We start from the raw sequence: 16,144 nt of genomic DNA on the forward strand, positions 1-16,144 counted from the left end.
ATTTAAGGCAGTTAGGCAGATTTCAGATCCACAGACATAAAAGGTTATGAAGGCAGACAGGAAAATGGAGTTAGGCCACAAACAGACTAATCATGATCATTTTTCAGTGGTAGAACAAGCTTAACAGGCCAAAAGCCTCCTCCTGATCCTATTTCTTCTACTTCCAATGATTATATTAAAATGCCAGTTACTGTACAAAACTTCAGTCTTATAATAAAACACAAAACATCTCTTATGCAAAGTCAATATTTTAATGTAATTTAAATTAACAGCTTACATTACATGTGGAATGGACACATTGTGGCTCAAATATCTTGTATTTTCATTGGTGAAAACACTCCTGCGGCATTTCCAGTTTCAATGGTCCTAACTAGATGGTAAAGGTTTACTGTGTAACTTGGAAATCAAAAGACATTCACAATAGCCAAAAGACTACTGAGAATATAACATTCCAGTATTGTTTTAATTTCCATTCTTTGTCTTCTGTAATAACTACTATTCCATATCAATTTGAACTGCTGGTTTCAACTGCATCGATCAAGGACATGTGAAGAGGAGAAACAATTAAACTGAATTTAAAGGCTTCAAAGTATTTAGGCAAAAACCTGTCCATTTGGCACACATTAATACCAAGATTAGAGGAAAGATAGATATTAAAAGTGTAACAATAGAAGGATGGAGGGACAATATGATTTTCCTCATCATTCCTTGTAAAACAATTAAATTTCACTTTACTAGTAATCCAATAACATACAAAGCTGCTAGCAAATTAATTAACAGCTCAGAATTTAATACTGTGATACATTTATGCTAAGACTAGTTTGTTGCTCAGTTTCTGGAATAGCAAATTAATATTTTGAAATAGGACAAACTGTCATGAAAAGAAAAGAGTTTTACCTAATTGATTAGGATCTTATACAATTGTTGAAAACATTTACACTTGTTTAAGTTGATTGCAAATTGCCTCAAAACTCATGCAGAATTGGGCAGTTTTGGAACAATAATATCCATTTACCAATTAAATGGATAATTGATTGCATTTTCATATATAAAAATGCAGCAATCAGAACCAAATATATTATATACATAAAAATAAAACTGGATCTCTGATCACAGACATTTTCAATGAATGCAACCCCTTGACTTTAAAACAAATACTTGTAAAGGTAAATATTTGCTTCAAAGCCAAATCTGCATCATTACATTTCGAATGATACTTTGCTAAAATTACATGAAACAGATAGTATTAAAAATACCAACTTTTCATGCAATTTTATTGCTTATTTTGAAGCATGATCAGCTTAAGCATATAAAACTGAAAAAGTAAGTTTTTTTTAAACTATGCTTTCTAGTTCAAAGTACAGCAGAGACTGCACAAAACAATGTAGGCAGCTTTGGTATAAATAGTTTGCATTCAAAACAACTTTTCTTAAATTAATTGCACTGAAGTAGTGGTCAAAAATAGTAAACTGCTGATAGGCTTTTATGCAGTGGGTCTCTATGCTTATTTTCTTTGAAATAGAAATTTAGTAGAGTTACTGAGGAATAAGTGTTCAGAGAACTTCTTGGTTTCAGTTGTGAATGTGACTTTATATTTATAGGATCCAAATTTAGGACCAACATCAGAAATTCCAAGACTATGCTAAAAGCAAAAATAACTTTCTTTAGGCCACCATGCATAAAGATGCATACTTACTGCACTGCTCATGCTCCTTTGCTTTAAAAATATTTTTAATTACACTAAGGAACGTAGATAAGGTTTTGGCTTTATGAGCATTCTTTAGCCTTAGTGGAACTGGTGAAATAAATAAGGTTCAAGTATTAAAAGAATCTGGGTTATGGCAAAAAATCCCTCCAATAATAAACCATTATTTTCTCAAGTAAACTACCACAGATCTAACAAAATATATTCCTACTGTGAGGCCAAATTGGCTCCATTAGAATACTACACAAACAAAACAATAAAGGCATTTCAGTAGTACTCAAGTAGTAAAGTGATAGGCACGGCCACAAATTCAGTTTCTTCTAAAAGGACTCCAGCTGTGATTTGACACTTATTCCTCGTGACTACATTAAAACTACTTGTGAACTCTATTATTATTATTTGGGCAAGGGGCCAAAACTAGACTTTTTTTTACACTCAAGTGTTGTACCAAAGTATGATTCAAAACATTAAAGTTGTCTTGAGTGATGCTAATGAATAGTGCTCAAAATTCAGCTTCAGGTACAATGCTAACTAGACAGTGGAGTAGGTTTTAAGTCAATCTATACCCAGTGATTGTAAAATGGGAAGTCTCAAATCTGTACTTTTACAACGCCAATTTCAGATTGAAATTCCAAAGAATTCCAGAAAGCTTGAAAAGTTACACTAAGTGAATGTTTTGTTTCATCGAAGGATGTTAGTATATAACACAAATGAATAACATCACTTAATTTTAAGATGATGAGGGATACAAAGCAAAATGCTAAAAATGGAATCCAATTTATTTAAAATTACATTGATGTCAAATGCTATCCAATATTATTGACGCACGAGTTTACCAGTGGAACATATCCCTGTCAGGAGAGGTTTTTGTTAAATAAACCTAATGCCAACTTAAAATATCCAAACATTATCAATGCTAATGTAATAATTCTGGAATTATATGAAGACACTCTTAACGTGATCAGAAAAGAACTTTAGTAAAAGTGGGAATAACTGATAAAGAACCAATATAAATGATTGTGAAGTGTGAATCAAGTTTTAGTCCTTGGTAATCCCAGTGATTAGTACCGTAAATATACTATGAAAATATCACATTGGGACTCATCCTAACTAACACCTAAACTTCAATGTTTGGAATTAGTCCAAGTTAGGAAGAGCAAGTTTCATGGTTTACAGCATTGTTTGATGATACCAGCATTTGGAGTGAAGCTGGTGACATGGAATTTATTGAAGATTCAACCAAACAGTTTGGCAAACTTTCCAACGTTCATTTGTAAACATTATGCTTCCCTTTTCACTTGGCAGCATTTCGTAAAGACAAAAACATTACACAGATTATTAGTCTCAATATCTATCCAAAACCCCGCATCGTCCAACCAAATAACTTAATGTTCCCACATGATAAATTAACTATCTTATTGATAGGCATTATACCAACTGAAATGTAATGCACTGGTAAGTACAGAGACACTTTATAAATTCAAATGATTTCTTTGTGCTGTTTGATGGTCACAGTATAATTAAATACATCTGTTTTCAGTTATATTCCTGGCACATAGGAGAACAAATTTTAAATAAACTAGTACATGCAGGTGACTGCTTCTTTGTATATAATTTGTTTTCAAAAATACTTTAAAGTAGTATACAAATAAGTCTCCTACATGAAGGTTAGTATCTTAATTTCCCCAAAACTATAAGATCTCTTTCAAATTTTGCACAGTAGCAACGCATTCATGTTAATAAAGCTGATAAATCATTTAAAATGGAAAGGCTTTCATTTCCATGGAGGAAGTAGTACGTTTATAGGAAAACACCTGCAATGACTCAGTTTTTTTTTTGTCCTGAGCATCTGGCTACAGACAGCAGCTTCTCTTCCCCCTCAAGATGTATATTAAATTTACACACATTTACAGAGACACTCATTCACACATGCACATACTGGGAGGTCAAAGTTACCTTCCCACTTGTACAAGATAGAAGGAAGCCATTTGTAGCTAATGGTCACTATACTTATGTACATAAGGAACACCTTAAGGCAAGGGGTACAGGAGCAGACTGTTTGCATTTTTAACATATAGTTTGAAATTGCAGCACAGTGTAAAGAATTATAGGCAGTTTGTAGTGCTTGTCATACTTTCCAACATTAAGGATTTCTATGAATTTTTTTGAAAACTATTTGTGCAAATTGCCTTGGGAACATTCAACCACTTAAGGCAAACTGTTTAAATTAGCAGAATGTAGCAAGTACCACATACCTTTGTTTATTTAACTGTTTTACATTGTTTGCTGATAGTGCTATCAATTGTTAATGTATAAATCGAATCAAGAGATTGTAGAAGAGCCCAAGTACTAAGACTAATGAGATGTGTTTGGATAAACAAAAACATCTTGGTATAACAGTTAAAAAGTAAGATGCAAGTTCAAAAGCAAAAAGAGCATCAATTTAGAATAAATTAATGTGGGGTGAGGGCAGCGCAGCTTAGATGCTTCAGGGAAGTAACAGAACTCAAATCATGAAACTTCTGAAATCTTTCAGAAATCTCTTGCCACCATTCCTAGAGCAAATGTTTTGAAAAATTCAAAATATATTAGCTTTTAATGTTATTACACATCTCCTTCTGATCATAGAACAATATAGCAAATTGTCCAGTGAGTTCTAATGCCATGATTGTAGCTGTTGCTTGTCATAATCTGCTATTAGTCTCTTAATGTGAGCCAGTTTGTTATGCAGGTATTCACATCTTTGTTTCTCTTCATGGTAATTGGGACTATTCTGTAGACACAAAGGAATAAAATGTGAATTTTATATTAAGTAAACAAATGCTTTAAAATCTACTAGAATTCATAATCGATCGTACAGAAAACACTAATTATATAATCATTTCACTGGGCCAGTGTACTAAATGTCAATTTATTACAATATTGGAGGTTGGAAAATAATTTTTAAAGAACTGTATTAAACATGAGAATATTACAATTCAACTCCCTCCTTTTATGGCTGGATTAGTCTTATCCATGGTTAAAATATATCAACAAGTACATTATCAAATAGTTTTATATGTATAAATCTAGTGTGACTTGTAAATGAAATGCACATTGCATCACTGTATTTTCATAATTCTTTCCAAATTTCAAATGAGCCAAATTTCTAAAATACATTTGTTTTTCACTTTTTAATTGTTACTGTTACTAATCAAATGCCTAATGTTTTGAAGATAAAGGGTACTTAGACATTATAACCTGCAAACACCAAAATTACTGTACCTTGCAACTGTTATAAGTACTTCATGTCTGATTAGTGAGATCTTACAGTTCAGCTGATCTGTTAATTTTCTCTGCTCACAGCAACAAGATCTACAATTCAGGTCATCAAAAAGCATCTGGTGCGTTTATATTTTGGAGCCATTGAATTTGCTTTCAATTTATCACTGCAACCATATTCAAAATAACTGCACAGTTCATTAATTTGCCATTAGTGATTTCTTGCAGGAACACAGTCCCCCACACTTCAGTTGCTCTGCATAAAATCAGCTGAGCCACAATCATACTGGATAAGAGGGGAAAAGCATGTATTTTTGAGTGAGTCAGTGAGTGTACTTAATATTGAACATCTTTGACAACTGAATTCCCAATGAACCATACAAGAGTGTAATTAAACATTGTATGAAAATCCTGGAATGCAATCTTAATTCACAACTTCTTTCAGAAGAGAGTCCATGAGTGAAAGGCTGGTTCCAATACTAACTTATGAAATATTCAAGAAAAATCAAGGACAAAATTAATCAGATTGTAACATTACTTTCTAACTCCAGTACAAAATGGAAGGGTAAATGATGATGATTCCATGTGACAAGACTGCACCATTCTAAAAATGACGACTAACCTTTGTAATTTTCCAATACTCTTGTAAAACTTCCTCATCGATAATCTGCAAATAAGTGAAAATCTGTTAGAACCCAAAATTGTCAGGATTAAATACTGAAGTGTTTTTCTCCAAATTTTAATGCCTCATCATTTCTAGTGAAAAGTCCACAGATAATTAATATTTATTTTCAAAAATACTTTCAAAAAAGAGGAACACAAAAATATTTAAGCAAGGAGAAAATTGAGTGTGACCAGTAATGCTAGTTCATTTCAGAGAGACCAAAAATTTGAAAATTCAAATGAATAGTGGAGCCATAAAATGTCACAGACCATACACAATCCTGGAATTCAGATGAGTGTACTCTTACTGCAGGTTTTACTTTTTCAGATTTATTTAATTGGATTGATACAGGGGAAAAAAAAAGTCTCGTAGGAAGAGAGCAGGTGGCCAAAAACTAAGACGAGCATTGAAAATATGCTTTGACCTTGCCTCATTGAAGTTGCATAATTGATATTGTAGATATCAGAACATTTATCGACTCAAGTGCTGAAAATTGTTACTTTAATGTAAACATACGAAAATCAGAATAGCTAACAATATTTTGATTGGCATCCCTAATGTTTTTAGATGGAAGGGGTTCATTTTCTGTTTTGGCAAAGAAAAGCATTCTGGCTATGACAGCCAATTTCAAATATATTTGTCAGAATTGTTCAGTAAAAGTAAAATGAAAAACATTTGATGACATGCACAAGGCCTAACTTTAGTTTCTCTATGAACTTACGTAAATGCAAAGAAGGTAATTTAAGAAGTCGGCTGCTTGGCTTTTTATTTGGTATTACTAACTTCTGCGGAACGACCAACAGAAAAGGAAAGAACATTTTGAAAATAGCTTAAAAGCTTAGTGTCTTCAGTAGAAGGATTACGATCATGCCAAAGGAGTTTCAGCTAACCTCTCCTATATACATATACTTGCAAACCAATCTATGGTGATTCATGCTGATAAGTATACTAACTTCATTACCATGAAGAGCAAAAGTGAAAATGTGTATATACTTCTCCCTCCCAATTGCTCAAATCAGGTTGCTCGAGTGACATACCAAGTCAAATATAGAATATTGACATTAATAACATAACAGGATTCAGTCAGGCACAGTCACAGCATTAAGATTTGAAAAGAAGCATGGAACATTAGTTTTCTAAATGAAGGGAAACTCAAAACGGAAAGGGTCTGTTGTACAATTTTTATTGTTGACAACAGGTTAAACAGCTGAAAGTGTGTGTGAAAATACCTTGTACTCTTCAGTATTAGGAGAAAGGCGCTTCCGCTCTGCATCCAGTTGCAAAAATCGTTTGGTCACTCTCTCTAACCTGGCATGCAAACTTCGATATTCACCATATTCTGCATTAAAGTCATCTTTGTAGTTTTGCCTCTGCTCATGTGACATAATGGCTGCATATTTGCTGTTGAATAAAAGTGATAATATTAAAATGACATCACAAATGCATCTTTCACTTTTACAGATCCAGTCCAAAGGGTTTGCTTCCCAGTTACGATGGATGATTTGAAGGAGAGAAAAGGTTAAGAATGTACAATCAAGGAGAAGTAAGCCATTCACCACTTAAGATTATGATTAATCAGTATGTGTTTTGACTTCAACATTCCATCTACCTCGGATAAGTCTCAATTTCCTTGAACAAAAATGCAACTTAAAACCATGCAATGACCCTAGCTCTACCACGTTCCGCAGCAATATTCCGTAGTTACACACCCTCAGCAAAAACATTATGGCCAATTCCCCATAGCATTACATGAGCTTTAATTACTTATTGTAACTACACAGTAACTTTGTGCCTCTTGACAGCTCCCCCCGCCACTAAAAAACACAAAGATCTAACTGCATCTTGGAATCTGTGATTCTACAAGTAGTACTCCACTTAATTCTTCCTGCCAAACTGAAGAAATTCAGTTTCCCACACATTATTGTATGTTCAAAATTTCTACCCCCCTCACACAATATTGATATTTGAACTAATCAACCTGCTCACAGATGTCTTTACACACCTCTGGAGCAAGTGGGACTTGAACCCAAAGGCATTTTACTCATACATGAGGAGTAAGAGAATGATCAGGGAGTAGGTAGGGCCGATCAGGGATAGCAGAGGGAACTTGTGTGTGGGGTCTGAGCAGATAGGGGAAGCCCTGAGTTTTTTTGCTTCGGCTTTCACGAAGAAAAGGGACTTTGTTGTGAATGAGAACTTTGAGGAGCTGGGATACAGGCTTGAACAGATCAAGATTGATGAAGTTGACGTGTTGGAAATTTTGGAAAACATTAAGATTGATAGGTTCCTAGGGCCAGACCAGATTTATCCTAGGCTGCTCTGGGAAGTGAGAAAGGAGGTTACTAAGCCGCTGGCGAAGATCTTTGCCTCCTCACTCACCATGGGAGTCGTACCGGAGGATTGGAAGGAGGCGAATGTTATTCCTCTTTTCAAGAAGTGTAATAGGGAAATCCCTGGCAATTACAGACCAGTCAGTCTTACATCTGTGGTCAAAGTTTTGGAAAGAATTCTGAGCGGTAAGATTTATGACTATTTGGCAACGCATAGCGTGATTAAAGGCAGTCTGCATAGCTTTGTGAGGGGCAGGTCATGTCTCACAAATCTTATTGAGTTCTTTGAGGTGACAGGACAGGTCGGTGAAGGTTGAGCAGTGGATGTGGTGTATATGGACTTGAGCAAGGTATTTGATAAGGTTCCCCATGGTAGGCTCATTCATAAAGTCAGGAAGTATGGGATACAGGGAGATTTGGCTATCTGGATTCAGAATTAGTTGGCTGACAGAAGGCAGAGAGTGGTTTGTCGATAAAAAGTATTCTGCCTGGAGGTCAGTGTTGAGTGGAGTCCCACAGGGCTCTGCTCTTGGTAGTTGTTATAAATGACTTGGATAAGGAGTTTTGAGGGGTGGGTTAGTAAATTTGCAGCTGACACAAAGGTTGGAGGTGCTGTTGAAAGTATTGAGGACTATTGCAGACTGCAGCGCGACATAGACAGAATACAGAGCTGGGCTGAGAAATGGCAGGGTGGAGTTCAAGCTGGATAAATGCAAAGTGATGCATTTTGGAAGGTCGAACGCGAATGCTGAATATAGGATTAAAGACAGCATTCTTGGCAGTGTGGAGGAACAGAGGGATCTTGGTGTGCAAGTACATAGATCCCTCAAAGTTGCCACCCAAGTGGATAGGGTTGTCAAGAAAGCACATGGTGTTTTGGCTTTCATTAACAAGGGGATCGAGTTTAAGAGCTGCAAGGTTTTGCTACAGCTCTACAAGTCCCTGGTGAGACCACACATGGAATAGTGTGTCCAGTTCTGGTCACCCTACTATAGGAAAGATAGAGGCTTTCGAGAGAGTGCAAGAAGGTTTACCAGGATGCTGCCTGGACTGGAGGGCTTGCCTTATGAAGGGAGGTTGAATAAGCTTGGACTTTTCTCTGGAGAGGAGGAGGAAAAGAGGAGACCTGATCGAGGTGTACAAAATAATGAGAGGAATAGATAGAATCAATAGCTAGAGACTTATCCCCAGGCAGGATTGACTGGTACAAGGGGTCATATTTTTAAGATATCACGAGAAAGGTATGGAGGGGATGTCAGAGGAAGGTTCTTTACGCAGAGAGTTGTGAATGCATGGAATGTGTTGCCAGTGGTGGTGGTGGTGGAAGCAGAGTCATTCGGGACATTTAAGTGACTGCTGGACATGCACATGGATAGCAGCGGGTTGAGGGGTGCGTAGGTTAAGTTATTTTATTTTACATTAGGATTAACCCTCGGCACAACATCGTGGGCCAAAGGGCCTGTTCTGTGCTGTACTTTTCTATGTTCTAAACTCAGCAGGTCTGGAAGCATCTGTGACAAGAAAGCAGAGTTAATATTTCAACTCCAGTGACTCTTCATCGGGTAAATTGTTATATTTAATTCACATGTGGGACCTGGGTGCTCCTGGCTGGCCAGCATTTATTGCCCATCTCTTCAGGTGGTGGTGGTGGGCCTCTTTTTGAAATCCTGCAGTTCGTGTGCAGTCGGTAGACACACAATGCCATTAGTGAGGGAATTCCAGGATTTTGATCCAACTGTGACCCATGTGTTTCCAAGATAAACAAGAAGTCTCATGTCAAGAGGTAGATGATTGGTTGATATATTTTGAGGATGATTTCTCTAAACCAGGGCAGTGGTTTAAATCAGAAGTGAGACTTTAAGTAGTACTCTATTAAAAATACAGCTTAAATATATAGCCTAATTAATAAGATCTCAACAAAAACAAATTGCTGGAAAAGCTCAGCAGGTCTGGCAGCATCTGAAATTTTATTAAAAACTGAGAACTGAGGATGAGAAATCTCTAATCCGAATAAGTATAAAAGTACATAAATTAGTATTAAGAGAATTCGCTTGGAGGTATTTAGAGGAATTAGAACATAGAACTGAACAGCACAGGAATGGACCATTTGGCCCATGACATAATGCCAAACATGACGCCAAATGAAACTAATCTCGTCTGTCGGCCCCTGGGTCCTCATCCCTCCATTCCTTCCATGTTCATGTGCTTATCTAAAAGTCCCTTAAATTGCCCTTATCGTATCTGCCTCCTCCACCACCACCACCAGCCCTGGTGGTGTGTTCCAGATTCCGACCATTCAAAAAGCTTGCCCCTCACATCTCTATTGAATTTTCTCCCTTTCACTTTAGATGTATGCTGCCTAGTGTTCGACATTTCAAATCTGGGGAAAAGAGTCTGATCATCAACCCTATCGATGCACCTCAATTTTATAAACTTTTATCACGTCTCCACCACTCAAGAAAAAAACCTGAGTTTTTCTAGCCTCTTGTATCCTCTAATCCAGGCAACATCCTGGTAAAGCTCTTCTGCACCCTCTCCAAAGCCTGCACCATCCTTACTATAATCTGACAACCAGAAATGAACAGAATACTCTAAGTATGACCTTGTGGGCAGCACGGTGGCACAGTAGTTAGCACTGCTGCCTCACAGCGCCAGAGACCCGGGTTCAATTCCCGCCTCAGGCAACTGACTGTGGAGTGTGCACATTCTTCCCGTGTCTGCGTGGGTTTCCTCCGGTGCTCCGGTTTCCTCCTACAGTCCAAAAATGTGCAGGTTAGGTGAATTGGCCACGCTAAATTGCCCGTAGTGTTAGGTGAAGGGATAAATGTAGGGGAATGGGTCTGGGTGGGTTGCGTTTCGGCAGGTTGGTGTGGACTTGTTGGGCCGAAGGGCCTGTTCCCACACTGTATCTAATCTAACCAAAGTCTTATAAAGCTGCAACATGACACTTGCACTTAATCCCCAACTAATAAAGGCAAGCATGCCATAGGCTCTCTACCACTTGGCTACTATCAGGGAGTTATGGACTTGAACCTCAAGATCCTTCTGTGCATCAATGCTGTTCAGAGTCTTGCTATTAATTATATACATTGATCTCCCAAATCACAGCACCTCAGACTTACCTGGATTAAACGACATCTGCAGTTTCGCCACCCATGGTTTCTCTGCAACTGGTCAATATCCCACTTTATGCTTTGATAACTTCTATGCTATCTATAACTTCAATCTTTGTATTGTCTGCAAACTTACAAATCCACCCATCCATATTTTCATCCAAGTCATTTATATAAATCACAAACAGCAGAGGTCCCAGTATGGATCCCTGTGAAACACCATTAGTCACGGACCTCCAGCCTGGAAAACACCCTTCCACCACTACCCTGTCTTCTACGGGCAAGTCAATTCTGAATCCATGCAGTCAAGTCACTCTGGATGCAGTGCATCTTAAACTTCTGGATGAACCTACCATGAGGGACTGTCAAAAGCCTTACTGAAATCCATGTAGGCAGCATCCATTGCTCTACCTTCATCTGTCACCTCCTTGAAAAGTTCAATCAAGTTAATAAGACATGATCTGCCCTGCACAAAACCATACTGATTGTCTCTAATTAGGCCATGCCTTTCCAAATATGCATAAATCCTTATCCCTAAGAATTGTTTACAACCAATGAGAGACTCACCAGTCTACACGTTTCCTGGATTATCCTACTTGCCTTCTTGAACAGACGAACAACATTAGTCCTCCAGGACCACTCCAGTAGTTAGCAAGGATATAAAGATCTTGGTCAAGGCACCAGCAATCTCCTCACTTAATAACCTAGGGTAGATACTGTCAGGCCCTGGGGACTTATCCACCTTAGTGCTCTTGAAGGAGATCGAACATCACTTCTTACTCGATCTCAAAATGCCCTAGTATATTAGCATGCTCCACACAAATCTCACTATTCTCCATATCCTTCTCCTGGATGAAAACCAATGCAAAGTATACATTTAAGATAGTGATATCATGCTCCTCCTCTGATACAAAGCACAAGTTCCCTCCACTATCCTTATGTGGTCCCACCTTCTCCCCAGTTATTCTCTTGTTTTTAAATATATCTATGGACTGCCATGCAATTCTCTTTAAGCGTGCTTGCCAAGATCATTTCATGGAGATGGGGAGGACTGCAGATGCTGGAGATCAGAGTAGAGTGTGTGGTGCTGGAAAAGCACAGCAGGGAAGGATTCTTGATGAAGGGCTTATGCCGAAACATCGATTCTCCTGTTCCTCACATGCTGCCTGATCTTAAACTGGTGTGCTTTTCCAACATAATTTCATGGTCCCTTCTTGCTCTCCTGATTTCCTGCTTTTCTTATATTCCTCACAGGCCCTGTCTGATTTTAGCTTCCTAAACCTTACATATGTTTCTTGTTTTCTTTTGACTAAATTCACAACCTCCCTCATTATCCAAGGGTCCCTCTTACCTCGACACCCTTTTCCTTCCTTCTTACTGGAGCATGCTGATCTTGAACTTTCAGCAGGTCTTTAAACAGTTCCCATATGTCAAATGTAGATTTGCCTGATAACAGTTCCTTCCAATTAACACTTCCCCAGCTCCTGCCTAATATTGACGTAATTTGCCCTCCCCCAATTTAGTACTTCCCACAAGGTCCTGGCTTATTTTTGTTCATAGCTATCTTAAAAAAAATCTTGAGTTGTGGTCACATTTTCCAAAATGCATTCCCACTGAAAGATCAGTCATCTGACCAGGCTCATTAGCCAAGACAAGGTCCAGTACACCCCTTCCCTAGCTGGACTATACAGTGTTTCAAGAAACCCTCTTGAATACACTTAAATTCTGCTCCATCTAAGCCTCTTGCTCTAAGGGACTCCCAGTCAATATTGAGAAGTTAAAGTCATCCAATATGACAATTGCTTTTATTGCACCTTTCCATAAACTGCCAATATATTTGTTCTCCAATCTTTGATGGCTGTTGAGAGGTGGGGCTGGGGGGGTTGGCTATGGTATTATCTTAGAGTGATCACACCCATCTTATTTTTGAGCTTTACTCATTGCCTCAGTGGATGAACCCCCCAGTACGTTTGGAGTGCAGATGTGACATTCTCCTTGATCAGTAATGCAACTCCTCCATCTCTTACCTTCTTCTCTATCTCATCTAAAACAAGAAATCCTGGAACATTGAGCAGCCATCTGGTCCCTCTCTCAACCAACTCTCTAATGGCTACAACATCATAGTCACATGTACTGATCCAGGCTCTACACTCATCTGCCTTATCTATAATATTCCTTGCATAATTAAAAGGCTGCAAGGAAATTCTTAGTAACTATAGGCTGAACATTTACCAGTGTTGGATAAGGTATTGGAAATCAACAGAAAAATAAAACAGGTGTGTGTAAATTAAGGAGAATCAAAACAGATGTAAATGATAGACTGTGCTCAAGGAATCTTATTGAACTTTTTGATAAAGTAACAGAAATTACTGATGCAAGGATTATATAATTACCAATATGGATTTTGAAAAAAAATGGTTGCCTTAGAACTGCATAAAAGCCTTCTAAATCAAATTGATGTCCATGGAATAGGATGGCCATTGTCAGTTTTGATATTTTGACTGTGATGCTTTTCATGGTTTAGCTGAACCAATGACAGTGAACAAACAGCAATACAGTTCTAAGTCAAGGTGTTGTTGTTTGAAGATGGTGGTTTTTCAATGGGTCTAAGCCCTTTTACCTCTAGACAAAAAGATTCATGGTTTGAAAAGCCTTTAAGAATTGTTACAGATAGTACACATTCAGCAAGATCATATTTTATTTGTAATTGTTAATTGTAATTAACTGGAACTCACTGTCTATAAAGTGGTGAAAATGAAATTGATCAATGATTTCAGAAGGAAACTAAGTATGTACTTAAGGGAAATAAACTGGTACAGAGAAGGGAATGATGGATTATGAGATTAACTGGATTCCTACAGAGAGGTGGCATACACTCAATGGCCCAAGTTCTTGTATGTGCCATAGAGACCAAATGAGTATCTAAGGATTGAGGTCTTCAGCACTGTACCAACTATTGAGACACTGCAGCAAACTGGCAATAAATCAGTGCCAATCACCTTCACTTACACACCCATCTGACAAGAAACTTTCAGTCCCTTAACTCTGAGCTTAAGGCCAGCCCTCTTCAATGGCAGTTTGACTTGGGATATTTGAAGTAATACCAAATCCTAACCAACCAAACCTGGTTGGTTGAAGTAGGAAATGGAATGATAACTTCCAAAAATGAGCACGTGTCAGGCCAACTTAAATTGATTAAACATATGGAATTCAAATTTAAAAGGAAGATGTCTAATTCAAATATGGAGAGAGTATAAACTGAACTAAAGGCTATACAATGTTTCAAATGCTAGAGATATATTTGAAAGTGATGAATTTAGAGGAATGGTGCTGGATTAAAGGGCTAACTGGCTAGCTCTTTCAGAAGCCAGTAGCAGACACGATGGGTCAAATGGTCTTTTTTATATTGTAAATTCTATGATTCTATAGGTTAAATTGATTAAGACAACAACCTGTAAATAATCTGCCTTCCAGAAAAGAACTGTTTGTATAAGATCTGGAATGATAACTACAATTGATTGTTGAAAAATGAACTAAATCCAACATTTATTGTCATACAATGTCAGCTTTGCAAATTCTAACTTAGAAATACAGCAGGCTCTGTTCAATGCAATAAAATTACTTGTTATTAATTTAAACCAAAATTTAGAGGAGTAAGAATCTTAAAACTAATTGCTGCAGTTTATCAGACAGTCAAAATAGCTGACCCACTTCATGCAATTAACATTTTTAGTAATGGAAAAATTGGTGTTGTCATTGTCAAAATAGATAGTTGGAACAGTGTTAAGCAATGGGGACTGTATGTTATATTTTTCCTTATTAAATTTAATATGACATTGTTGTGTTACATATTTTGTCTGCATCATTCTACAAGTTGAGCTGTCCTTTCTGCTATCAAATTATTTGGTAGTCATTCACTAAATTTGACCACACAGCACAAATTTCTAAATCCAGGTCGTATTTGAAAATTAGACATAGCTGTCATGTGTTTTGGGTCATCTTATATGCTGCCATAACATGCCTTAATTTCAATTGTTCAACCAGTTTCCTGTTCTTGATAATGCTTATTTTAAAATTCTATACCTGAGTTTAAGGCAGGATTGTTCTTGTTTGAATCCAAAATGATTGCTGTCTAGATAGCCTTTAAATTCGGTCCAGATTAAATACCAGAAGCTGAGTCTTGGTTAAACCATTTCCAGAACTATACTTTTGTGGTCAGAGTTTACTCTAACACTCATACCAGCAATTCCCAACCCCAATTATTACTTGCTCTTCATTACACCCATTTATATCATGCAAAAAAAAGTATAATATTATACTGTTAAGAATGAAAACATATTACATTCCTTTCTTGTGTATGTTAACTGTTTCTTAAAGCTTTCTCTTTTCCTCGTAATTCAGTCAGATTAGATGACTGCTTTTATCCACCCAACTAAATATGAAGACTTCTTCATTCTTCAGTATCTGTTTTAAAATTGCAATATCAATTCTCAATCTTCTTATTTATGCAAATATATATTACCTCATTGTGACTTATCAATGTAGCACTCAATAGGTATTGCTGCTGAACCTCTTCTGAAAGTTTCTTCAAAGATTTTGTCTATGAGAAACACCAACTCAACAAACACAAGTTTCAGCCAAAGGTATTTCAACTACTCTTACAGACTTACTATAGGCTGTGACTGTGTCAGTCAGTATTTCTTACAAACGTCACACCTATTTCTATCAAATTATTACTTTATGAATTCTTTCTTCCTGCATCTTTTACTAAAAGAAGTCAGGTTTTAAGAGGATGAATGGGTAAATTTCCCTGATAGATTTAACACAACTTAAGGAAAGTAGACATTGCATATTAGTGAAATGGGTATAGGATATGGATTTTTAGTCTTTGAAAATTAACACAAGAAAATGTTGGGTTAAAAGTTAGGGGTTTAGATGTGGCATCATGGAAACCTAAAAAGTGCAAGAGTGGTGAAAACAGACTAAGAGTTAAAAGGTAGGTCTTCCAGAATCATTGCAAGTGGTTAGTATTACATCACTTCTGGGAGACCTATGTCTAATGTGTCGAATA

General features: G+C 37.0%; 1 protein-coding gene across 2 annotated transcripts in view; it reads right to left on the bottom strand.

Moving 5' to 3' along the window:
- Positions 1 to 230: 230 nt before the first annotated feature.
- ell2 (elongation factor for RNA polymerase II 2) overlaps positions 231 to 16,144 on the bottom strand; it is a 111,935-nt gene continuing 96,021 nt past the window's right edge. For both annotated transcript variants that reach the window (XM_043709660.1, XM_043709652.1), the window contains 3 exons: positions 6,860 to 7,031; positions 5,589 to 5,633; positions 231 to 4,478 (listed from right to left, as the gene is read on the bottom strand). In XM_043709660.1, the coding sequence (XP_043565595.1) occupies positions 4,362 to 4,478; positions 5,589 to 5,633; positions 6,860 to 7,031 (334 nt within the window). In that variant the 3' untranslated portion in view covers positions 231 to 4,361. The remainder of the gene's footprint in view (positions 4,479 to 5,588; positions 5,634 to 6,859; positions 7,032 to 16,144) is intronic.

The sequence above is a fragment of the Chiloscyllium plagiosum genome, chromosome 2 (genome assembly GCF_004010195.1).
Source record: "Chiloscyllium plagiosum isolate BGI_BamShark_2017 chromosome 2, ASM401019v2, whole genome shotgun sequence".
Lineage (NCBI taxonomy): Eukaryota > Metazoa > Chordata > Chondrichthyes > Orectolobiformes > Hemiscylliidae > Chiloscyllium > Chiloscyllium plagiosum.